The sequence below is a fragment of the Podarcis bocagei genome (genome assembly GCF_964188305.1).
Source record: "Podarcis bocagei genome assembly, chromosome: 10".
Classification (NCBI taxonomy): Eukaryota; Metazoa; Chordata; class Lepidosauria; order Squamata; family Lacertidae; genus Podarcis; species Podarcis bocagei.
In genome coordinates this window covers 22,719,527-22,745,840 of record NC_138135.1, presented here as the reverse complement: position 1 = coordinate 22,745,840, position 26,314 = coordinate 22,719,527, and the positions used below count along the sequence as shown (strand labels likewise).

Sequence of the window (26,314 nt, the reverse complement as noted above, 5' to 3'; positions counted from 1 at the left end):
GATTTAACACATATTAAAAATGATAGTTGATATATTACTATACAGTTACAATAAAGCTTTTCTGAAAATCTCCCATGTTTATTTAAGATACTAAAAATAACTAAAAATAATAAATTAAATAATAACTAAAAATAATAAATTAAAAGCCTTTGCTGATGATTTAGTGTTAACTCTACAGGATCCGGAGTCCAGTGTAGTGAAAGCACTGGAGATCATACAGGAGCATGGGCAGCTGGCAGGTTTTAAATTGAATAAGAGTAAAACTAAAGTAATAGAAAAGAATTTAGATAAAGATGAAAGGAATACCATTACTGAAAAAACAGGCTTGGCATTTACGAAGAAGGTTAAATATTTGGGGGTGAACTTAACAGCAAAAAATCTGAATTTATATAAAGATAACTATGAGAAGGTATGGAATGAAGTAAAAAGAGATTTGGAGATATGGTCAAATTTAAAATTCTCACTTATGGGTCAAATATCGGTGGTGAAGATGAATGTATTGCTGAAAATGTTGTTTTTGTTTCAAACTTTGCCTATTATTGGCAATGTTAAATGCTTTAAAGAATGGCAGAAGACCCTGTCTAAATTAATATGGCAGGGGGAAAAACCGAGAATTACCATATTTTTCGCCCTATAGGACGCACCGTCCCATAAGACGCACCTAGTTTTTTGGGGGGGAAATAAAGGGGGGAAAAATTTTCCCCCCAGGCAGCCCGAGCTTCCCCCAACCCCAGCCCCCAAACAGGCAGCTCTCTGCAAGCCGTGGGAGCCCAGCGGTGGCTCCCACTGCTTGGGGAGAGATCCGCGAAGCCTGGACGCGCTGAGATCAGCGCGCGCAGGCTTCGGGATGCCGGCAACTCTCCCCAAGCAGCGGGAACGTTCCCGCTGCTTGGGGAGAGATCCGCGAAGCCTGGACGCGCTGAGATCAGCGCGCGCAGGCTTCGGGATGCCGGCAACTCTCCCCAAGCAGCGGGAGCGTTCCCGCTGCTTGGGGAGAGATCCGCGAAGCCTGGACACGCTGAGATCAGCGCGCGCAGGCTTCGGGATGCCAGCAACTCTCCCCAAGCAGCGGGAGCGTTCCCGCTGCTTGGGGAGAGATCCGCGAAGCCTGGACGCGCTGAGATCAGCGCGCGCAGGCTTCGGGATGCCGGCAACTCTCCCCAAGCAGCGGGAACGTTCCCGCTGCTTGAGGAGAGGTCCGCGAAGCCTGGACGCGCTGAGATCAGCGCGCGCAGGCTTCGGGATGCCGGCAACTCTCCCCAAGCAGCGGGAACGTTCCCGCTGCTTGAGGAGAGGTCCGCGAAGCCTGGACGCGCTGAGATCAGCGCGTGCAGGCTTCGGGATGCCGGCAACTCTCCCCAAGCAGCGGGAACGTTCCCGCTGCTTGAGGAGAGGTCCGCGAAGCCTGGACGCGCTGAGATCAGCGCGCGCAGGCTTCGGGATGCCGGCAACTCTCCCCAAGCAGCGGGAACGTTCCCGCTGCTTGAGGAGAGGTCCGCGAAGCCTGGAGAGCGAGAGGGGTCGGTGCGCACCTACCGCTCTCGCTCTCCAGGCTTCAGCGAAAGCCTGCATTCGCCCCATAAGACGCACCCACATTTCCCCTTCATTTTTGGAGGGGAAAAAGTGCGTCTTATAGGGCGAAAAATACGGTAAGTATAAATTGCTTACGGATATAAAAGAAAGAGGTTTTTCCCTACCAAATTTGAAGATATATTTTGAAGCAGCGGCCTTCTACTGGATTAAAGACTGGATTAAATTAGAAAATGAGGATATTTTGGACTTGGAGGGTCTGGATAATAGGTTTGGATGGCATGCATATCTTTGGTATGATAAAGTAAAGGCCCATAGTGGTTTCAAGAATCATATAATCAGGAAGGCACTTTATAATGTGTGGATTAGATATCAGGATCTCATGGTAAGAAAAACACCCAAATGGATTTCACCGATGGAAGCCCAGGCACAAAAAAAGTTAAATATGGAGAATAAGTGGTTGAGATACTCTGATTTCTTGATAGAGGATGCTGAGAGATTTAAATTAAAACCATTTGAATTAAAGATAAAATAAACTGGCTTCAATATTATCAAATTAATGAGCTATTTAAGATTGACAAAAAAAAGGTTTTGCAACAGAAAAAACAAATTGGAAACGGAGTTGTTAGATACTAATGTTAAGAATATGTCTAGGATGTATAGCTTGCTATTGGAGTGGCACATGAAAGATGAACAAGTCGGTTATGATTGATTGGGCACAAGATGTTGGGCACAACATAATGATGGAGGATTGGGAGAGACTTTGGAAGAAAGGGGTTAAGTTTACCGCATGTAGTTTGTTAAAGGAAAATATTATGAAAATGATGTATAGATGGTACCTAACTCCTGATAACTTGGCAATTTAACTCCTGTTAAATTGGCAAAGATGTACCATAACTGTGACAATGTATGTTGGAAATGTAAAGAAAAAGAAGGTACCTTCTATCATATGTGGTGGACTTGTCCCAAGGTAAAGGACTTCTGGGGGGAAAATTATAATGAATTAAAAAAAATGATGAAATATACATTTATTAAGAAACCAGGGTCCTTTCTCCTTAGGATAGTTGGTGCTGAACTGCCCAAAAAAAGAGGTGAAAGTATTTTTGTATGCCACAACAGCTGCTAGGATTTTACTAGCCAGTAAATGGAAAACACAAGAATTACCAATGGTAGAAGAATGGCAGATGAAGATGATGGAATATATGGAGCTGGCGGACTTCACCGGGAGAATCCGCGACAAGAAAGAAGAGGACTACCAAGAAGATTGGAGGAAATTTAAAGACTATTTGAATAAATATTCTAATATTAAAGATATGTAACCACTTGAAAGAACCAACTAGGCCTAGGACAAAATTAGATTTATATGTATAATTAAGAAAATGAACTATGAGAAAGGTAAAGAAAGTGGAATATAACTGAAATATTGTTTTATGAAACAATGATATTGGAAATTGCTACATTCAATTTAAGAGGAAATTCAGATGGAGGAGATTAGAGTAAGTCAACTAAAATGTTTATGAAAACGGATCTTAAATAATTAATTGATTTTTTTCTGTTTAGGTATGTTAAGTCTGTTATTCTTTTTTCTTTCTTTATTTCTATATTGTTGTTATGGTGTTGTGTTATTGTAAATTCTTTTTTGTTTGTTTGTTATGTTTATTGAAAACTAATAAATATTATTGTAAAAAATAAATAAATAAATAAATAAAATAAAAACTTAATTTTAATTCCTTATCCCACAACTGTATAATATTCTTAAGTTGCACCAGTCTTCTTACCTTCTGTATGGCACTCTTATATGTTTTGCAAGACAGCAATATAAAATAGAAACCTCACTTATAAAATCTGAACTTTTGATTACGCTGCCATAACAGATTTATGCGTGGGATGAAAAAATCCTATTTCAATTACACCAGACTAATTCCATTAAAAATCCACAGGGTGGCAGCAATTTGAATAAGCAATGCTTGAGTCGGTTCTAGACAATGCATTATTTAAAACATTTATATCCTGCCTCTTCAAGGTTTGAGGTGGCTTCCAAAAGAAAACAAACAATTAAAACAATTAAAATGGTCAGAAAAACAAATTACATTCTACTATGTATTTTGGGAAAGTTGTTTGTCTGTTTGCTATGCATTTGAACACCTCTTAAGATATCATGACCAGATTTTGCATGATAGCTCCTGAGATCAAGGAGCAGGTTTTCGTCAATGTTTGGATACAACTGGACACCATTCAAGAAGCCAGACTGAACCTTTCGAAACTGCACTGATTTTTTGGTTTCTCAGAATTCCCAAGCAATGCTGGGTACGAGGCTGTTAGTAAGCGATAAATAAAATATAATCCACAGTATGCAAAAGACAGGGATGCAATGCCCACACTTTCGGAAAAGATAGTTTTGCATCCTTTCTGAAATGCAGCAAGACCAGAGCAATTAAGGAATTTATCAGACAGATTTTTCACAGTCTTGAAGCAAATGCAGCATGCCGCTTGCCACATATTTATGTATTATTATTAATTCATTATATTTATATCCACTATTTCTTCCATAGGATTCCATGGTGGAATATGTTTAAACAAATATTGATTTGCAATGCTTCTCATCCCAGCCATTATACCACTTTCCTCTTTCCTCTTTCTTTCTCCTTTTCTAAAAAATGTGATGTCCAACCACTTTGCAAGAGATATTTTTGTTCATCTCTCTTGGTCTGGGGGATGAGATAATTACTGACCTTGCCAAGTTTGTATACTTTGAAATTCAGGTGTGTCTAAGGTAGGGTTGCCATATCTTGAAAAGCAAAAAGAGGACAGCCCAAGATGCTGCCAGTCCGAGCTGGGGAAAGACACCTCTTTCCCTGGCTCGGGCTGGCAGCAGCTGCAGTGTGTATGCAGTGCAGGCCAAGCCCAAGCTGAATCCCAAAAAAACCTGGAAATTTCCTTTAAAATGTAAAAATCTGCCCAGGTGGGCAAGTTGGTCCCCCAAAAGAGGACATGTCCAGGTTTTCCCGGACATATGGGAAGCCCTAGGGTCCTTTTTCTTTCCTCTTTTCCCACCCCTACCTAGCACAGCAATGTTTGATGACTGCACAAAGGAGAAAGTACAGTGGTACCTCGGGTTACATATGCTTCAGGTTACAGAGTCCGCTAACCCAGAAATAGTGCTTCAGGTTAAGAACTTTGCTTCAGGATGAGAACAGAAATCGTGCTCTGGCGGCGCGGCAACAGCAGGAGGCCCCATTAGCTAAAGTGGTGCTTCAGGTTAAGAACAGTTTCAGGTTAAGAACGGACCTCTGGAACAAAGTAAGTACTTAACCTGAGGTACCACTGTAGTTGTCTGTGAGCATATACAGTAATACCTCCATGAACGTCCGCCTCATCTAGCGTCTGTTCCCGAGAGTATCCGCGGCAAACCTGCGTGCACAGACGTGGCGCTTTGCCCTGCGTCCTTTTCGGCTAGCGGCCAGGGCTCTGGAACGGATCCCGGTTGCAAAACAAGGTACGACTGTACTGTGTTATCTTTAAAAATAAGCGCATAACCTGGATCCACAGTCCATAGCCAGGAAGACTACATATATGGCAAATGCTAGAATAATAGTTTGTGACTAAAGAATGGAGAAAATAAGACACACATTTTAGACACAAGGTGAAAAAGCAGAATGAAAGTGGCAAGTCCCTCTTGCATAAATGCAGGGATCTTGTTTTTGCAGCTGTAGGTATACAAGCACATTGCAGTTGTGTAAGGAAACAATCCTGTTTCCTCCTGCGCTATTCAACATATGTAAATTAAGTTATGTGAGCAAATTAAGTTATGTGAATGTAGCTAACATTTATCAGGAGGTAAAGGCCACCAAAGAAAAAGGCCTCTTTAAATACTAACATTATGGCTCACAGTAATCCACAAAATGAACAGTCAACATAATAACACTTGTTTTATATGCATCCTTTCCTTCCTTTATTTCCCCCAGATGGTCCTTTGTCTTTTTCACACTTCTCAGTCATATGTTTTCATCACACTGCTTGGTATTGATTGCTCTGTGTTCAGTCAGCCGTGACAGAGAGGCCTTGATGCTCAGTTCACAGCAATATGTGAAAGGGAAGGGTACCTTGAGGAAAATATAAGTTGCAAGCATGGGCACAGCTCAAAGCCCCCTGGCCATGCTCCCTAATGCGCTCTCTTCCCAAACACATTAATTTTGTCTGCAAGCCAGAGAACAATGGGATTTCTTCCCATTTACCCTCCCCTCCAGCTTCCTGTCCTCCCTCTGCTGCCCCCACATTTCCCCACCTTGGGGTAGGGACCTGTTTTTATTACTCTGTATAGCTCCACTGATATTTATGATTAATTGGAATAAACTCCATGTTGGATAGTTTACATACATGTGCAAAATATCTGTTCATCTTTCTTTCCCCTCCTCAGTTACCAGGCTCCGCTGTGAAGACTTCAATTATACACTAATAGTGTCACAAAAAAAGAAACTGGTTTGTTTGCTTAGTATTTCCATATATAAGTTACCTAATTTAAAAAATAGTCTATGGATAACATACAGCAGCAAAAAGAACACAGAAAACAGTAACAACTAAACCAGCCTAGCAATAGTTCAACCTCGGTTTACGAACTTAATCCGTTCCAGAAGTCTGTTCTTAAACCGAAACCGTTCTTAAACTGAGGCACGCTTTCCCTGATGAGGTCTCCCGCCACCGGTGCCCTTCCACCATTCTTACACCACGGTAAAATTCGCAAACAGGGACACTACTTCCTGTTTTGCGGAGTTCGTAAACCGAATACTTCGTAAACAGGGCTGTTCTTAAACCGAGGTACCACTGTAATATCCCACTACAAGGTGTAACACAGAATAAAATAGATGCAAATGAACCACTGGTAACCACTTTAAGGACTCACAGACTAAGAAACTCCCTTGAATAAGAGGGAGGTTTCCCAAGTTTCTGCATGACAAAAATTCATATCTGTTCAAGAAATATCAGACTTGAATAAACTCTAGCTTGGAATCAGGCTTCTTTTACAGCTACAAACTCAGGAGCTAACCTAGCAGCCTAATAAAGGTTCTTATACTGGCCACCAGTCATCACTTCAAACTGTCATCAGCAACAAAGGCCTAGGACCGCCAATGACACTATTTTGTTTTCTGCAACAGCCGCAAAAATAACAGCACTTGGAAAGTTCAAGTTGACGTAAAGGACATCATACGCTGCTGCAAATGAGACAAATCACGCTTTCAAAATTAGCATAAGTATAAAAGCAGTTGATTAGAAAAATATTGTTTTTGCTGTTCTAATATATATATATATATATATATATATATATATATATATATATATATATATGCTTTCGTAGATTTTCACGGGTACAGTATATATATACAGTGGTGCCTCACAAGACGAAAAGAATCCGTTCTGTGATTCTCTTCGTCTAGCGGTTTTTTCGTCTTGCGAAGCAAGCCCATTGAAGGATTAGCGGATTAGCGCTATTAGCGGCTTTTAGCGGCTTATCTGCTGATCGGATCAGCTGATAAGCGGCTTAACGGCTTAGAAAAAGGGGGGGAGGGGGAAAAACCAGCAGGAACTCGCAAGACATTGTCGTCTTGCGAAGCAAGCCCATAGGAAATTCGTTTTGCGAAGCACCTCCAAAACGGAAAACTCTTTCGTCTAGCGAGTTTTCCGTCTTGCGGGGCACCACTGTATATTTTAAAAACACATTTGTCAATTGACTCTTTTTTTAATGAGTCAAATGCTCAACCCTGCTTTAAGAGCTAGTATGGCATATTGTGTGAAAAGGTTAGACTTGGATTGGTTCATAAGAAAATAAGAAGCGCCTGCTGGATCAGGTCAATGGCCCATCTAGTCCAACATCCTGTTTATACAGTGGTGAACCAGGATTTGAGCACAAGAGCACTCTCCCATTCTTTATTTTCCAGCAACTGGTATTTGAAGCATTGCTGGTCACAACTGTAGAGGCAGAATATAGTCACCATGGCTAGTATTAGTTAATATTCTTCTCCTCCATGAATTTATCTAATCCTCTTATACAGTTATCTAGGTTGGTGGCCACAACTGCCTCCTGTAGGAGTGAGTTCCATAGGGGGTCAATTCCCATTCAGGCTTTCAGTTCACTAGAAGGCATGGGACAAGTCACTGGCAGCATCTGATGCAATGCAAGACCATGGTTTAGTGTTACATCACCAAACATAGTGTCCTCCCAGACTTGTGCACTGCCCCCCTCCCCTCTCATGGAACTAGGAACAGTAGCGTGAAAGCTTTTACTTTCCCCTAACCACAGCTTTTCATTTCATCTGAATGGAGGGGTTGTGGTATAACACTACCTATGGTTAGTTTAAAAACAAGTCATTTTCAAATCATGGGTTATGAAGCTAACTTGTAGAAACTAACCACAGATAGTGTAAAAGCCACAATCCCCCATTCAGGTGAAAAGAACAAGCTGTGTTTAAGTGGAAGTGAAAGCTTCTAAATTCCTCTTCCTGGCTGCATGGGAGGAGGGAAGGGGAGCGGGAAATATGCATGTGTAGAAGACAGCTAGGCTCCTTCATGTAGCAGTAAACCATGGTTTCGCATTACATGCAATGTGGCCATGAGTTCACAATAAGCACACATGAAGAGTCTGCTTTTCCAGTGAACTAACAAATAAACTATGATAACTGAAGGAACAGCCGCAAAAAGACAGCTTAACAACGATTTGGTGTAATTTTATTATGCATACAAATCTCCCAGATAATAATCAACCCCTCACCAAAAACATATAGCTCAATATGGCTAGAACAATCCTATAAAAGGAAACGGTTTTGAGACCCCAGGTTCTCTTTATTTCATCACAGTCATAATTATATTCATAATTATTTTCATATTCACATCTGTATAACCATCCCTGCTCCAAACTTACTGGACTCTTCAAGTTTTTATTACATGATAACTGCTCCTCAACTAATGTTGACAAATGTTGTATGGTTTTTTAAAAACTCATTCATAATTTTTTATGCTTATTTCTTTTTCTCCCTTCCCCCCTTTCCTCCCGTTTTGTTTTCTCTTTTCTGTTTTTGCTGTTGTTGCTGATGATCACTATAATATCTAAATCAGACATTTTTCTTATTTGCTAGGCATATTCCATAGAGAAATTATGTAACTGCCACACATTGTCAAATAGTTATACTGTTGTGTTGTTAGAATTGAATAAAAGTTATTTAAAATGAAAAGAGCCTGCTAGATCAGATGACTGACCAATCTAGCCCAGCATCCTGTTCTCACTGTGGCCAACCAGATGCCTGTGGGAAATTCATAAGTAGGATCTGAGCAGAACAGCAGTCTACCCTCCTGTGGTTTCTCAACCTACCTTGCAGAGCTGTTGTAAGGTTAACATAGGATAATCCCATGTATAATGTCTTAGGCTTGCTGGTGGGGTGCAAATGTAATAATAAAAAATATGGAAAAGCTGTGTACTACATTTCATGATCATAGTTTCTTAAGAATGTCCTCACAGGCCATGTCCCCACAATCTACAGCTAAGAGCTGTTTCCTTAATTTTTCTAAAGCTCTCTCTGTAATGGTCATTTCAGTGAATATGCATACATTTAAAAGGAAATTCCTGATTTGCAGTTGGAAGGAGAAAGGAAAGGTGTTTCAATATTTAGACTACGGCAGTAATAATTTATGAAATACTCTGTGACTTCCTTAAACTAAGATAATTAATCGTACCAGGACAAAATTATCCTGACCACACTAAGCAGAAAATAATATTTAAACAGAACTTCTCTTGTTGATGCTGCAGAAATTTAATAGCTCTTTTCCTGACTACAAAAATCAAGCAGTCTATTGATGCTATAACATATTACAGGTCATTTGAACTTTAGTGAAGTATTTTTAAGCAGTGCACATCTGCTTGTGTTGTTGATGAAAATTAATGCAGGAGGGAAATTAGACAATGATAATGTACACCAGCAAAGGACCTGTTTTTGCGCTACAAGTGCCAAATGATTATCAATAATTTTAGATTTTTACAGCAGAATCATAAGCATGTCTATTCAGAAGCAAGTTTAATAGGGTTCATCTGGCTCACTCCAAGGTATAGGATATATATAGGATTGCAGCGTGGGCAACTCCCCATTTGCATGCGACCTCTGACACATGCACTGTTTTCAGCACTGCAAGGGGGCAAAAAGAGGCAGTGAGGCATCTGATCAAGGCCTGTATTTTAAAATGAGCTTAAAGATATATTTGCAAATGTTTGTATGTTTCATGTCAGGCATAAAGCAGCTGGCTAAGTACTTTGGCAGTTGTTTATCTTCCTGCTCTCCTGAAAAGGCCCCCCTGATTTATAGCAGTACCAGGAGACAAGTTTCTCAAAGTTGTAAAAGGGAAATACAGGCTGGGAGCAAATGTTACATTGACCCTACAAATTACAGAATACAATCAAGCTGCAAAAAAACTAATTAAGAGTTGGTAAATAGTAAGATTTATTGTTTAACAGAAAATAATACCATGTGCCACCCATCAGACTCGAGCCATATTTTCCTAAGGTTAAAGGGCAAGAGCTAATGGGAAAAGCAGCTGGCTGGGAAAGGGGGGTGTAAATTGAAGAGGCTGCTTTTGAAGCTGTTTTTACTGAGTTCCTTTTCTTCTAAAAAGCTATCTATGTTATGTATGAAATTTATTGGCTTAATGTAATTATGCAAAGGATTTAGAAAGTAAGAAATGTTAGATTCTTATGTTAGATTCTTATTTCATTGATGGTGTGTGAGAATGTGAACCCAAGATCTCTGTTTAGATAGAATTTAAAACCATGAGCCATCTGTTTTAGCCATTTGTTTTGGAGTGCAGGGGCAACAGGGCAAAAGGTGATCTGGTAATTAAGGTGCCTTGTTGAGGCAAATGTAAGATATATGGCTACTTGTCTGCCATTTATGGATAGAAGGAAATATAGCTCTTTGTCTCCCATAAAAGGTAATAGGAAATGGGTGTATCTTTTATGCTTGGTTCTAGCAAACAGCCAATAGGAATTTCAACCAGGCTGATTGGACAGAGGCAGCCAAAGGAGGAGCAAGGGGGCTGGGCTGAGGAAATATAAGTGCTGGCCATCAGGGCTGGAGTGGGCAGAGCTTTGGTTACCATATACCACTGTGCCTATCATTTATTTGTCTGACAAATAAATTATTATTTTAATTTCTCTATTGCTGCGTTGAATATTTCATTCCAGCTAAGCGTTAACCACAAGCAGGGTGCTACAGCAGAACATGGTGGACTTATGCACATCCTGCCAACACGCATGGTGCCTCAGAACACAACCCCTGCATAAATGGGGAGTTGCCTGAATATAGACAAGACCCAAACCCTGAGGCAAAGATGGATTCCTTGAGGGAAATTTTTTATTATCATTGGTAAAGGGTAATCTGCACCAGTAGCAGAGTAGGGAGGGGCAAAGCTGCCTTCCCAACACTAGCATCTCTGCTATTTACCTGGACAGGTGACTGCGAGGTTGGGGCCATGTGGGTATTCACCCATATAACCCCGCCCTTGCCACAACCTCATATGCAGATATGAAGTATTGGTTCCAGTGTCAGGAGGGCAATTCCACCACACCACACATACTGTTACTTATCTGTAAAAGGGCCCCTGATGTATTTCATGGCATCTCTACAATCAAAATATCAAAAAAAAATGCTGCAGAGAAGTGTCTGTTGAAAGCTAAAATAACATCTCTAAACTTGTCATAATGCTGTAACACCAGGGTAGTTGATAGGGGAAGGAGAGCTCCATTGTTACCAGAGGGAATTATTTTAACCATAAATTGAATCCCATTTGCTTCCCACTCCAAAATCTACTAAGTTGACTATTCTGCCATGTCTATTACTGCCTGTGCGATTGAGTGTTTTAAATAGGAAAAGTTTTATACCATTATATGCCTTTCCTGTCTGAGATCCCTACTGATGTCATCCACTGTTCAGGCTGCATGCATTAGCCACTGCTTTGGCAAGAGCCAAGGTGATGCTGACTCACTTCCCTGGCTCTCTCCCAGCCTCCTCTGCTGCAGCTCCCCATCCTCATTCCCCAAGATGTTCTCAAATTCATAATCTTCCTGTCACTTGCAAAGCTGCACTACCTCTCTTTACAAATGACATGAGGTGGAGGGCAGAATCAATTGCAGTTATTTAAAGCATTTCACACTATCTCGTTTCTGATTCCTGCATGCATTGCAGATGAACAGCACACTGCTATTTAAGTGTGCTATTTATCCTGAGGAACCTAAACATCAAAGGCAGAATAACCAGCCTTCAATGTAGTCACTGTATCCCTGAAATTCCAGGAACATCCCTGGAACATGGGATTAGGACACTTAACATTTGGGTTAATTATCAGAAATCTACAGGACACGGGTGGCGCTGTGGGTTAAACCACAGAGCCTAGGACTTGCCGATCAGATGAGCTCCTGTTGCTCGGTCCCTGCTCCTGCCCACCTAGCAGTTCAAAAGCACATCAAAGTGCAAGTAGATAAATAGGTACCGCTCTGGCGGGAAGGTAAACGGCGTTTCCGTGCGCTGCTCTGGTTTGCCAGAAGTGGTTTAGTCATGCTGCCCACATGACCCGGAAGATGTACGTCGGCTCCCTCGGCTAATAAAGTGAGATAAGCGCCGTGACCCCAGGGTCGGCCACGACTGGATCTAATGGTCAGGGGTCCCTTTACCTTTACCAGAAATCTCTGGTAGCTTCACATGGGGGGTGGGGTTTTACCATGGGTTGACCACATATTTTCTGCTGCATTTGAAAAGTCTCTGCATTTCTGGAAAAATGGGGTAAGCACGTACCTAGACAATCACAGCAAAAAATGAATAGATCAAGTTTGTGCAGCTACAGTCATGGGGAAAAGAGTCATCTGTTCCTTAGGTGGTCTTAAAATTAAGTAAATATAACTTCATATTACACCATGTCATGATTTATTTAACAGAAATAAAGGCAACATGGAGAAGCCACAGCTATTGACCAGGATAAAAATCTGAAGTCTGACTGATTCAAGGAATTTAAAAATTGTGCCCCTTTTGCGGAATTGTGGAATAAAGGAAACTCACTTTCTAGTTATGACAGCTTCTGGAAACTGATGCACACTAAGAAATGATTTCATCCCTAGCCACACAAAAAGTAAGAGAATAGAACACATTATCTGTCACAAACTGTTATACCCCAATTAAGCCAAGTCAGTTGAAGCTTTTAATTCCCCAATGTCTTCTCTAGCAGTTTTTTAGATTCTTGAATCCCATTCAAATCACATAGATGTTATCTCCCATTAAGGCAATTTCCATCTGAATTGGTTGTCAAAGACCTATTTAAATACTCTTTCTCCCATTCTAATAAGGTGATCTCTCCAAGGATGCCAATGTCATTAATATATTTGGAAATAAATAAAATTAAAATGGTATCCTCTCACTTTCTCTCTTGCATTCATACAAGGCATAAATACAGTACCATGAGAAAGGTTTACAATTGCATTTAGTATCATATATAAAAGTGCCCTATACCGATTTTTGTGTAACTTTTCAAAAATAATTTCCCCCTTGCCTTCCTTCTATGCAACCCAACTTGCAAACATAGCTTTGAAAATATCACACAGAGGCGGTTAACAATGGGGCCATTTTATCTGACTGAAATTGGCAGTATAACTGCATTATTTTGCTCTCACTCATAAGTCTCCTGCTTTTTTGTGTGCCTACTGAAGTTTTGCTCCTAAAAAGCTATGAATCTCAGCCTTTTTTGCTAAAACAAAAAAGTTATTAACTCTTAAGAGTTACAGATATCTGCCTCAAAATACCAACTGTATCACCCCAAAAGTACAGAAGGCTTTACTACAAAGAAAGCTAAAAGAGTTGCATTTTTTTAAAATTGTTTAAATACTGTGGCTACCAGTTCAAAGGCTTTGGTTCACATATATTGAATTCCTTTACATGCCAGGTTCTCTCCATTCACTTCAATGGCAAAAACAATTCTGTTCTCTGGGCAGTTTGTTATACTGCTGAACTGCTTCTATAGTTAGGAATAAATGTGGAAAAACTGCTTTTGAAGTTGCTATGAAAGATATTTGTGTGCACACAAATTCAACTGTGATAGTCCCAAGATTGAGCTATTTGCTGCATATACATAGCTAGGTATTTATTCCTTGGCCTCACAACCAGATCTGATTGCAAGTAATAATATTTTCCAGGTCTGTGTGTGTTTTTAATTACATTTCTCCCATTTGGGAAGATGGAAATGGGGAAGTGAGAACACAGCAGAAATATGAAGGAGTAATTATACACCAGATTGTGGAAGACATAGCAACTCATTTTCTAAATATAATATGAGATATAAAGGGAAAGGGTCAGATCTATCGTTGATGGAATTATGGGTTTTAAAAGGATTATAGGGCCAAACTGAACTTGACATTAATTGTGTGAATGCAATTAATGCCATTATAAGACACAATGCATAAATCACATTAATTGCATTCACACAGTTAATGTAATTTTTAAAATATAAACATGTAAATCGCAGGTGCACAAGCAGCAATTGGACTGAAGTGGTGGAGAAGTAGAGTTTAAAGCTTCCCTGCCGTGCCATGGTCTGAGTAAAATTCTCATCCCTGAAGATGGTTTTTTGGAGACAAGCCTCAATTGCTGCTATTTATTCCTGTAACTACTATTTACATTTTATTTTAAAATGTGCATGTTAATTGCCCCACCCTTACACCACTGCAATGCCACAAGATGTGATGTTAAATCAGTGCAATAAAACACTCAAGACATTGAACACAGGCCAGTGGAAGTGAAATGACATGTGAACACTGACACAACTAAATATGTTGGTATAAAGGTAACAAAATCCAGGATCTTTCTTCTATTGAGTTAAGTCTGCCTCCATTAGAAAACAGTAAGATAGTGCACACCTTTGCATAGATGAACCTGTCTGAATCCTCAGGAGACTGGTTCTCTGGTCCATCCCTAGTGGATGATCAGCTGGTGGGTACCAGCAATATGACATTCTCAGTGGTAGCTCCCCAGTTATGGATCCCCTCCTCAGTGAATTTGAAGAAGCTTCCTCACTTCTAACCTTTAGATAATCTTTGGAAACCTTTTAGTATTTGACTTCTGTTACTTAAATGCTCTGCAGTTTCAAATAATGCTGGTGTTAGTGATGTCAGGTTTTTTAAAAATTGCCAGTAATTTTGAGAAGTGTTAATTACATGTGTCCAATTTATTGTGTTAATGTATTAATTTTTTATATATTGGATGTCTATATATAGGATAGAAATAAATAGAACAGTAAAAGGAATTACTTATCTTTGTCACTGTAATCTGCATATTTCATTTTTGTAATTATATAAACTCCATTTTGGTCTCCCATATAGCTCCAGTTCACTGTAACCCTACGCTGCACAATGCTCTTCCATACAGCATGCAGATATGGTTACACTGGAGACGAAACACTGAGACTGGGCTTCCCTTTTCTCTGGGTTGCTCTTAACCTTTTAACCTTGCCATGCTGCAGTTTTTACTGTCAGAACAATGCTACATGATTCTTTTGGAAGCAAATGTACAAAAACTGATCGGTGTCAAAATACATTCGGGTTAGGAAAACAATTATGGTTCACAGCCACTTGCCATTATGACAGTAGATAGTACATACAAACCTAGAAAAATACAATCATGTCTCTCTAATCCATCTACAATCAGTTTTTCCTAATTATCATTATTTTAAGAGGTGTTTTTTTAAAAAAAATAAAAAGTAGAAACATCTGTTTTCTTTTAAAATGCTTGCTCCACCCCAACACATGCGCAATTTACATTTTCCCAATTCATTTAATAGAGGATGATACCCATACCTACAACTGTGAATCAGAAGGATTACGAAAACATGCATGACTGCCTGCCACAAACCCATAAACTGCAGATCTTTAAAAGCAGTTCTTCTGTTGACTGATCTACAATGGAGCCAATGGAAATTACTATGGGATTCCCATAGAATTCACATAATTTTGCTGCTGGAGCAGCATCTTACTGGAATCACAATGATGAGGCTATAGCCCTGTGGTTAACAAGAAAATGAATGAGGAAGAGAGGGGAACAGTGATGCATAGAAGACAATTAATCCAATATTGCATTTTTAAAAGCTCAAGGGTACAGTACATTTCCACTGAAACCAACATGGCTTCCAATAGAATTCAGGGAAATGTAGATTTTTCTACTTGTATACTCTTGAACCTGCCTAGGAAATATTTATTTATTTATTTATTCATTCATTCATTCATTCCCCGCCCATCTGGCTGGGTTTCCCCAGCCACTCTGGGTGGCTTCCAACAAAATATTACAAATACATTAAAACAAATTCTTTTGTAGTAAGACAGCTTGTAATAAGACTGGTCTTGTGAGAAACCAGTAGGAGAACATTTCAATCTCCCAGGACATTCTATACAAGATCTCAAAGTAGCTATCTTATTACAAAAGAATTTCAGAAATAGACTGGAAAGAGAAGTTGCTGAATTGCAACTTATTACCAAACTTAAAACCATGGAGAGACCTGGTCTGAATAAAGACATTGGATTCTTATCTCATTATATATGATAAAGCTAATTTTAGCCATCTCACCCCTTGCTTTTTCCTGTAAGACCAACTGAAGTTGTTAACAGTTGTCAACAGGTTTACCACACCTATCAGCCAATCACCCATTCCCACCACCTTTCTGAGTAATTCCCCTCTATATATAAAGGTCTGGTGACTTCTGTTTCAGTGTATCTGAAGAAGCGTGCATGCACACGAAATGTTATTGGCTCATACCAATAACAAACTTAGTTGGTCTCTAAGGGGCTACTGGAAGGGGGGGGGATTATTTTGTTTTGACTACGGCAGACATAGGCGCCGACTCCATGGGGCTTGAGGGGACCCGAGCCCCCTCAAAAATTCGTTTGGGGGGGCTCTGCCCCCCAATAATCTCCGGCGCCCCTCCAGCAGAGCGCCATCGCAGCCCCTCCCCCAGCCCAAAATGCACAGGGTCGGGCTGCATGCCTCCTGCCCTCCCTCCCAAGCAAAAGCTCCACCCAATTTCCTTCGGAGCTGATTAATAGGCGCAGCACGCTCTCCCCTATTCGCTCACGAGGAGGCGGCGCCACTTTATTTGCATATTCATGAGCTTATTTATTATTCATGAGCTTTCCCGGGGGGGCCCCCCATATTTTTTATAAGTCCGCGTCCCTGACGGCAGACCAACACAGCTACCTACCTGTAACTGGAGTAGGGGAGACACTGATGCTAGAGAAGCCACCCTGACAGGGTGACAATTGAGTTGCCCCTTCAAGGTTGCTACTCAAGCAAAGGTTAAAACCCTGAATTCTTTGTTGAACAGTGGTAAATAGTGTGAGGTGGAAGGATATAAAAGTTGCTCAAAAAATGGAGTAGAACCGGTGCAAATTTTAATCTGGGTATGACTGATAGGATACCAGCTGCTCTGATGTCTGCTTTTTGGAGTTACTGCCTGCCTGTGAATGATAATGTATTTGACTGCTTAGTGGGTCTCATAGAATGTATGTGTGCAAGGTTAGTTTTGGGCAACAAGTGGGAGGGGTCCCCATTTCAGTGCTATCAGGCAGAGGGAAGTAGGTTAAGGATGGAGGGGATGATCATTATACACTGTCATGCTCTCCATCCCTTTCCAAATTGCAGATACCTGGATTCTCTTTCCCCTTGCCTCTAGCCTGGTGGTGCTGTTTCTAAACTTCAGACTGCTTCATAATAAGACCTCATAGATACAGGACTTAGGTGGAATCAACAAACATATAAAAACCATTTTGAAAATGCTTTTTTAAAAGCGTTTTTAAAAATACATTGAATTTTCCATAAGGCTCACCATTGCCATCTAGTGTCACATTGTATATCACACTTAAAACACACTTTAAACGTTTTATTTGCAGCTGTATAGCTGAATCCTTAATTGTGGATGAGGGAGTTGATGTAGTACTGAACTGGGCGGAGTTTATTTGACCCAGATTTCTTCACCCAGGTTCTCTCAGTACAGCACCAGCACATGCTGGGGAGCCAGGAGGGAAATCACCATGGTTCGTAAGAATTTACCAGAAGACTTATTCAACTTAGGGTGGAGCTAAAGGGCCTGCATCTGATGCTAGGCCAGAGACAGTTTTGGGATACTGTTGGTGTACTACCTGTCTTGCTACCCAATAACCTCCCTGGCAGAGGCAATCTCAATTCAAGGACCACAGAAAGGTGAATTTCCCCCTGTATAACTGCCCATTTGCTGCAGCCATCTGGGGGGTGGGGTCCTCTTTGTGATGCCACAAGAGCTGGAGGTTCATTCCACGGGGTTTTGGACTAGGACTTTCAGTACAGCAGAATCCAGCATGGAATATACTGAGCACTGAAGTTAGGCTCCAACACTGTATACAGTTTGTCAGGTGCTAAAAACATTTTTATTTTTGCAGCTTTCACAGACGTATGAGTTGGCTTGTGGGCAGGATCAGATTTCTTTCACCTTCTCTCTCTTTTACAACTGTTTTGCTTACTTTTACTTGTATGTTTGTGTTATTGTTCTATTCCTCTATGTAATTTTGTAACGTTTAGCAGTTTACATGTTATCAAAAGAAATATAAATAAACTTCACTGGTAGCAACAGATAATTTTTGAACTTGAATCTTGCAGTTAAGCATTCAATTTGTATGCAACACAATAAACAATGAATTCAGAAATCACACTTTAGCTGCATGACAAATAAAATAGTTTAGTTTTAAATATGTTTCAATAAGCAACATGTTTGTACCCAGTTCATGAAAACTTTATTCTGACATACAACCTCACACCAGTCATGATTAGAATGACCTTGAATAATTTTCCTTTCAAATGCAATATGGTGAATATCTGAATATGGACTCTCCCCCACACACAACAGTTTTGAACTACTTGGCATATTATTATTATTATTATTATTATTATTATTATTATTACTACTACTACTACTACTACTACTACTACTACTGCTGCTGCTGCTACTATTACTACCACCTTGCCCATCTGGCTGGGTTGTCTTCTCAAACAGGATTTTTGTCTCTTGATCACAGGATTGCCACTAAGTTTGTATGTCATCCTCTAAAACATAATCTCTAAACTACCTTATGAACAAGAACAGAAATTTTACACAGTACTGAGCACTTTTTGAGTAGAATCTGAACTACCATTATAACAACCTGAAAGGTTAGTCAGCATGCTTAGCCCCATATTTGAGAGCACGTCACAGCTTTCCAGACTCTTGCATTGTCATTCAAGTTTGGTTCAGACAATAGCTGTTGTTTTTGAGGCTGTTAGTATAACAATGTTTTTGCCTTTCCTTAGTATGTAAAAGAAAGTGTATTGGTTGCTAGTCATGGAACTACAATTTACATTGTTTCTAAGCATTGGCCATACTAGCTGGGGGTTATGGGAGTTTGATTCCAGCAACATCTAAAGGTCCATTGGTATCCCAATAGAGTCATGGCTCAGACAGTCCTGAGATGGAAAAGGGTGTTCCCTTCCAGAGCAAAGGTTGCAGGTGACCCAAACATATCACATTATAGCCCAATCCTTCTCAGCTTTCAGACAGAATCATAGTTTCATAGAATTGTAGAGTTGGAAGGGATCCCAAGGGTCATCTGGTCCAAGTCCCCGCAATGTAGGAATTTCAACACATGGTCTCTCATACAATTTGAAACCATACTGGAGCCTGCATAGGTTTGCAAATGTGCTAACAGTTTTATTGCTGCACCACTAGTAATACACATCCCACTCATTCCAGCAAAGTGCTCCAAAGGGACAGGGCAAATGGACAGACTTGAAAGATAAGGGACAATAACATTCCTCTTTAAGGACATCATTCCTCACATACTATTATCAGCTTCTAAAGACTTGCATTCCTTTTAACATTTCATTCAGTCTTCCCTAAAGCTGTAAAACTGCCTTACTGCATCCACATTGCAACCTTGAAAGCTGTATAGTCAGCAAAACAGTATTTGTCTTTTCACCCTCTTACTAATTGGTCCAGTTCTTTGAAAACCTAAATGCAATAGAATGATTCCTCACTCTTCAAAGAATGCTCTTAGATCAAGGTAGCAGACATAATGCCTGCCTAGCTTACTGGAATTCATATTCCTTATTAGATCATTGATTACCATATTCCTTTTTCTCTACCACATATCACATCAGGTCCACAAAACACAAAACTAATACTAACACAAACAACCCAAACTAATATACCAATATACCAACATAACGTATTGGTATGCACAATCTGCATCAAGCAGAGCATGGTCTAAAATGATTAGTATGGAAATAAATATTTAGGGTAATCATGTCCTAAATTGCATTACATTTTTACTTTCCTATCTCAGTATTATGTATATTTTAATGCACTGTGGCTTGTGGTGGTGACAGTAATACCGAACCAGGGAACAAGATGAAGGATTTGTGGATTGTCATTGGGTGTACTACTCTGGCCCCTGGTTGCCATTGACAGTGCTCCTTTGACCCTAGGGAGATTCAGTGCAAGGGAAAGAACCTTGTGGCTATTCAAAAGGAAGTCCCTCTGAGTTCAATAGGGGCTGCTTCCAGGTATAGGATATAACCCAGGTATAGGATTATAGCCTCAAGAAATCAGGAGTATGTCATAGGGAGATGGACCCAAAAGGAAAAAAGCAGGAGCCTGAGATTGCAGGCCAAAGAAAGAAAGGGTGTCTGGGAAAAGAAAATTAAGGAAGTAGTCCAGAGTAATAAGGGGAAAGGAAGACCAAAGACTGGAAGAGGAAATAAAAGTGGTCTATCAATACTGTTAAATAAAAAATAGCTGGAATTAACACAGCATGAACCTTGCTCTTCTGAAAGGATGTACAGCACTTATAAGCTGACAGGACAGTAATGATATTGTCTAGTATTGTAAATAAGTTACAATAAGCTGGATGAACACAATTATATGTATCCTTTAATAAATATGGAGTAATGTCCACTGTTGGGATGGGGGTGGTGCTGTGGTCTAAACCACAGAGCCTAGGGCTTGCTGATTGGAAGGTCAGCGGTTCGAATCCCCGCAACAGGGTGAGCTCCAGTTGTTCGGTCCCAGCTCCTGCCAACTTAGCAGTTCGAAAGCATGTCAAAGTGCAAGTAGATAAATAGGTACCGCTATGGTGGGAAGGTAAACAGTGTTTCCGTGTGCTGCTCTGGTTCGCCAGAAGTGGCTTAGTCATGCTGGCCACATGACTCGGAAGCTGTCTGTGGACAAACACTGGTTTCCTCGGCCTATAGAGTGAGATGAGCGCCGCAACCCCAGAGTCGTCTGCGACTGGACCTAACGGTCAGGGGTACCTTTACCTAATATCCACTGTAGCATATGAAGTAATCCTCATTCATTAATTTTGACTGGTTTGCACCATAATCCTGTAAATACTATCCCAGACTGTAAGTACTATAAGAACTACCTAAGACGACTTGCTGGTTGTATCTCATCTACTGTAAACACAAGGTCTACATGAGGTTCCATTGCAGAAGAGGGGAGCTGCCCAGGCAATGTCATTATCTATTTAGAGACACTTAGAGCTGCAGTAATGTACTGGTATTTGCATTTTTTTGCAAACTGGTTTTACAAAAAAGAAAAAAGATTCATTGCTCATCAGTATGACAGTTATATGCTGTACATTTATCTGTACAGTGGTACCTCTGGTTACGAACTTAATTCATTCCAGAGGTCCGTTCTTAACCTGAAACCGTTCTTAACCTAAGGTATCACTTTAGCTACTGGGGCCTCCCGCTGCCACCGTGCAATTTCTGTTCTCATCCTGGGGCAAAGTTCTTAACCTGAGGTACTACTTCCGGGTTAGTGGAGTCTGTAACCCAAAGTGTTTGCAACCCGAGGTGCTTGTAACCCGATGTACCACTGTATCTCCACCTTCATTTTACATATAGTGGTACCTCAGGTTAAGTACTTAATTTGTTCCGGAGGTCCGTTCCTAACCTGAAACTGTTCTTAACCTGAAGCACCACTTTAGCTAATGGGGCCTCCTGCTTCTGCTGCACCGCCGGAGCACGATTTCTGTTTGCATCCTGAAGCAAAGTTCTTAACCCGAGGTACTATTTCTGGGTTAGCGGAGTCTGTAACCTGAAGCGTATGAAACCTGAAGCATATGTAACCCGAGGTACTACTGTATAGGGAACAGATGCTGAAAATGGATTTCTATCCACTACTTAGAAGATGAGCTGAAAACTAGTTTGAAACTGTGGCTTGGCAAAGGTTTCAAAAAATGTATGAGATACCTGGAATAGAATACTGTAAATTATATTAAATTATATATATGTGTTATATTACAAAAATGATTCACACTGGGGAACCAAAAAGAAATAACAATACCTGGAACTTGTATATAATACGTATTCTCTCCACTGTAGATATGTTAAGAACTCCAAAAATGAACCACCACTTTTAAATTGTTTCACTATCCATTACCACCTTTTTCTCACAAGGCGTCTTTGCTATTAATAGCTGCATATCAGGCAGAAATTCAATATGTAAAGGTTTACACGTCACTATATTTTCATGCTTGCAAAAACTGCTGCTCTTGAATTTCTAGCTGTCACATGGCTCTTTTTAAGTGACACTAAAAAGTTGACAAATCTAATATTGGAAGTCAACATAGAGTCATGGGATTCTATCAAAATCATCTCAAAATAAAAGCTATGCAAGATTTCTATATAGCATTAATTTCATTTTCTTAAGGGGGTTTAAACAATGTCCTTCCAGTGTAGACAGAACTACAAGATAATTTTCCAATTCTGATGAGGCTTTTCAAGACTTAATTCAGTACTGTTTTAAATTGATCATGAACCAAACCAATCTACTGGAGAATCCTTTGGAGGGAAGCAATTACACTTTAGATAAGAATATACCGGTAATTCAGGCAGAATATTTCTGTCAGGGCCCAATATATTTAGCAGCTTCTTTATGATATCTTATTACTGGTGCATCAAGCTATAAACACACAAATCTTCAAAACACTTGCTACTTGTAACTGGGCAAGATCTTAAATAGTTCCTCGCTCAGTTTCCTGCTTGATGGAAAGTATCAGCCATCTTCATGACAATCCTGTCTAGTCGTCTCTCCTGTTGAACTTGTTATGACTGTATCCCAAATATATTACTTGAACATTTACTTTCATCAGCAATAGCTCTACCTCAAATATTAAGACTATTACTTCAAGTGACTATTGCTTAAATTGAGAAAAGTTAAATTTATTATGCATTGAAATTTGTATGTCAAACTTTTGAAAATTTAATTAAAAATTATTACAAATAAATACTATTGCTTAAGGCATTACTCTAAGTCTCTAAGCAATAACTTGTACCTCCCTTATATGCTTAGGGCAGAGGGGTTATGTTGATTTTTATTTGTTATATAAAAATAAAAATCTTTTTTTTAAAAGTAATACCTGTCTCAATCAATTTTTCTCACATATTGAGATTCAGAAAGTTTTGGGGAACAAGACCAAGTCAAGCTTTCATTATAGTTGACACAGAATACCAGTTGTTGTGGTTCAGGAAAGTCTCTGGGAATTTTTTGTACCAAGAAAGTTGAAATTTACTGTGGAGATTTTGATCATATTGTGGCACATATATTTACAAACATAAACAAAAAAGTAATAGTTTATATACTCAGGTGTCCCAAGCAAATGCAAACTGCATTTACAAAATCTTACTAAACAGAGTGAGATGTCTCAGGAACTTTTGAAAAAAGCAAAAAGCAACATAAAGTTTAATTTATAGTATGACATATGTAGCAATATAGCTTTATAAAATAAATAAAACAGTGATTCCTCATGTCTACAGAATTCATCTCAAATATAATCCAGCATAATAGAAACACTTTTAAGTTACACTGATTTCAGTGGAAGATTTAAAGCATTAAGGGCTGAATCTTATTAGATCCTGCCCATTATACTTTACCTTTTATATAAAGATGTTGTCTATGTGCCATGTGATCCTATGAATATTTATGTGGAAACAGGTCATATTGTATGCAATCAGGCTTACTCCTATACCCCTTACTCCTTCACCCCTTGATACCTATTATCATGTGTAAGTGAAATATCATGATTCCTGGACACAAAAAATGAACATATATCAGAATTCTGAACTTGATCAACTTAATTGAACTTAACAGAATTCAGAACCCTCTGGAAATAGTTAAATGCACTAAATATAAACCTTTGTTGCATCTCTTCTCAAAACACACAAATGGGAAAAATATAAAGAACCCAATGAAACACAAAGATTAGCTACACATATGAGTTGTATGTGATTGTCTACCTTTGTTAGACAAGCTTGGTTGCTTAAGATCAAGCAAATCTTTCTGTGCTGGTACAGAAACAGATTTTGAAGGAAAGATGGTGGATGCCACTGACAGGTGAAACTACAGCAAACATATCAATAACCTCAAAGTCTGTCAACACATAAAGTCAGCACACACAGTTTGCTGTAGCTTATATTGTTATAAAAATATGTGGGGTTTTTTTAAAAGGTTAAATGTTCATACCATTTTTCTGAATAGGAGCCAAGCCACCCACTTACGGCAATAAATCAAAATGCTTGCATAAAAATATCTGAAAGCCGGAAGTTTTTTCTATGCAAGTTTAAGCAATGCTGGGATTTTAGTCAGTAGTAGGTTTAAAATATCACATCCATAATCCATTCTTAAGCATCTTCTATGATCAGGGCTGATCCTTGAGTCCTGTGATAAATCACACCTTGCAATGTCAGTCTCCAGCAAACATAGCTCCAGGATAACTATAATCATCTGGCCTACAATACAAAGCCTTATCAGACGCAGCAGTTCAGAGGACAATTCTAAGCAGAAGAGATACTGAGCTGCTTTTCCATCCTTTTTTTAAAAAATGTAGTGAGGGATGGAGTGAAAAAGTGGAGGATGGGGGGGGGAACCAGCACACTGGGGTGGGGGGTAGGGAAACACACCACAAATCTTCAAAGCCAACTCACCTCTCTCAGCTGCTCGAGCTCCTGCTTAAGGACATCATATTCCGCTTCCAGCTCATCATATTGCTGCTTGAGGGTGAGTTTTTCTTCCAAGACCACCAGCCCATATTCCGCAGCCTGGATCTTCTCATGGGTTGTTTCCGTGAGCTCTTTGGTCAGCCTCTCGATCTCGGACTTGTAGTGATCCACCGTCTCCAACACCTCTTCCGCAGCCATAGCCTTGGAGGTCGGAAGGGTGGGGGAGGCAAAGAGAAGGGTGGATGGCGAGAGTGAGATGAAAGGGGAAAGGGAGGAGGAGGAGGGACGGGCGGGCAGATGGAGGAGGGATGGGAAGATGCAGGAGGCACAGGGCAGCCGGCGATTCTCCCCGGGAGGCTCCTCCTGAGAAGCAGCCAGCTACATCGGCTCAAGGGAGGGGATGCGGCGCACCATGAAGGAGCGGAAAGGAGGAATTCAAAGCCCCCCCGAGGCTGCTGCACCATTTGTCCTCAACCCGGCATCATAACTGGCCCTGGAGACCGAGGAGGAGAAGGGAGAGGGAGGCAGAGGGGGATTTATTTGTTTATTTTAACCCCCCCCCTTTTTCCCTTCCTTTTTTTTTTGCTTATTCAGAGGCATTGGTCCGCCATGTCTCCAGGGTAGCTTCACTGCAGTCTCTCAACTCTCCACCTGCTCCCCCTCTCCCGGCCGCCGCCGCCGCCGCCGCCGCCGTCACTGCTGCAGCCTGTGGGGGGAGAAGGGGTTTGGAGAAAATAAATATATCAATTAAAACAGACCTGGCCGTATCGGTCACCTGCCCCCCCCCCCCGGGAAATAAATAATGGGAAGCGGGGCGGGTGAATTTATTACCATAGCAGAGCAGCCAGAAAGGCTACCGACAGACACGTCCTGAGGCCGCCTCGCCTCGCCTGCCTCTCTCTCTCTCTCCCGCTTAACCGCCTCTCCTCCCTCCACTCCCCTCCCAGCCGCCGGGAAAAAGGGACAGATGGGGAGATGACAGCGCCGCCTCCGCCGCCGCCGCCGCCTCTTCCTTCTCCTCCTCACGGCGGCGGCGTCTCTCTTCCCGCGCTCTTGGACGACGGCGGGGCGGAGGCTGCGTGTCTACCGCACAGTCGTCCCCCCCCCCTTCACGCTTCCCACAGCTCTCCTCGAAACACACAAGTGACACACACTCCCCTCTTCACTGCCAAGGCTGAGGTGGTGCTTGTGCACACACTTCTGAGCTTTGCCATATATTTCCCTCAGGTTTGCTACTGAAGTTTCTAGAGGCATTCTCTAGACCACCCCATTGCCTTTGAACAATGTTCAGGGCCGGCCCTACCCTTGGGCAAGGCAGGGGTGCCGGCTTGAATGAGATATTGGGCGGGCAGGTAAGCCCCACCCAACATAATATATCACAAGATGTGGTACATGCACACCCAGTGGCGTAGCGTGGGTTGTCAGCACCCGGGGCAAGGCAAGTAATTTGCGCCCCCTAACCCGTGGATTTGCGCCCCCCAACCCTAACCCCCAGATGTTGCGCCCGGTGCGGCCGGCCCCCCTGCACCCCCCACGCTACGCCACTGTGCACACCATGCAATTCCCATCAACTTTGGGGGAGCCTGGCCCTCTCAAATGTTTCATTGGTTGGCTCCTATGAGACAGAGTGAGGAAACCCCTCTCCAGGTGGCAGGTGCTGGGGCAGCAGCTGAGGGGGTCTGGGAGGCAAGAGTCTTTTCTAAGCCTCCAGA

The 26,314-nt window shown here is 41.0% G+C and overlaps 1 protein-coding gene across 21 annotated transcripts in view; it reads right to left on the bottom strand.

Annotated features, from left to right (window-relative positions):
* Positions 1-25,067, bottom strand: part of BICD1 (BICD cargo adaptor 1) — a 136,439-nt gene extending 111,372 nt beyond the window's left edge. For all 21 annotated transcript variants that reach the window (XR_014012705.1, XR_014012706.1, XM_081212008.1 and 18 more), the window contains exon 1: positions 24,588-25,067. Coding sequence is in view for 19 of the 21 variants with exons in the window: in XM_081212008.1 (XP_081068134.1) it covers positions 24,588-24,800 (213 nt within the window). In the remaining 2 variants the exon portion in view is untranslated. The remainder of the gene's footprint in view (positions 1-24,587) is intronic.
* Positions 25,068-26,314: the final 1,247 nt, after the last annotated feature.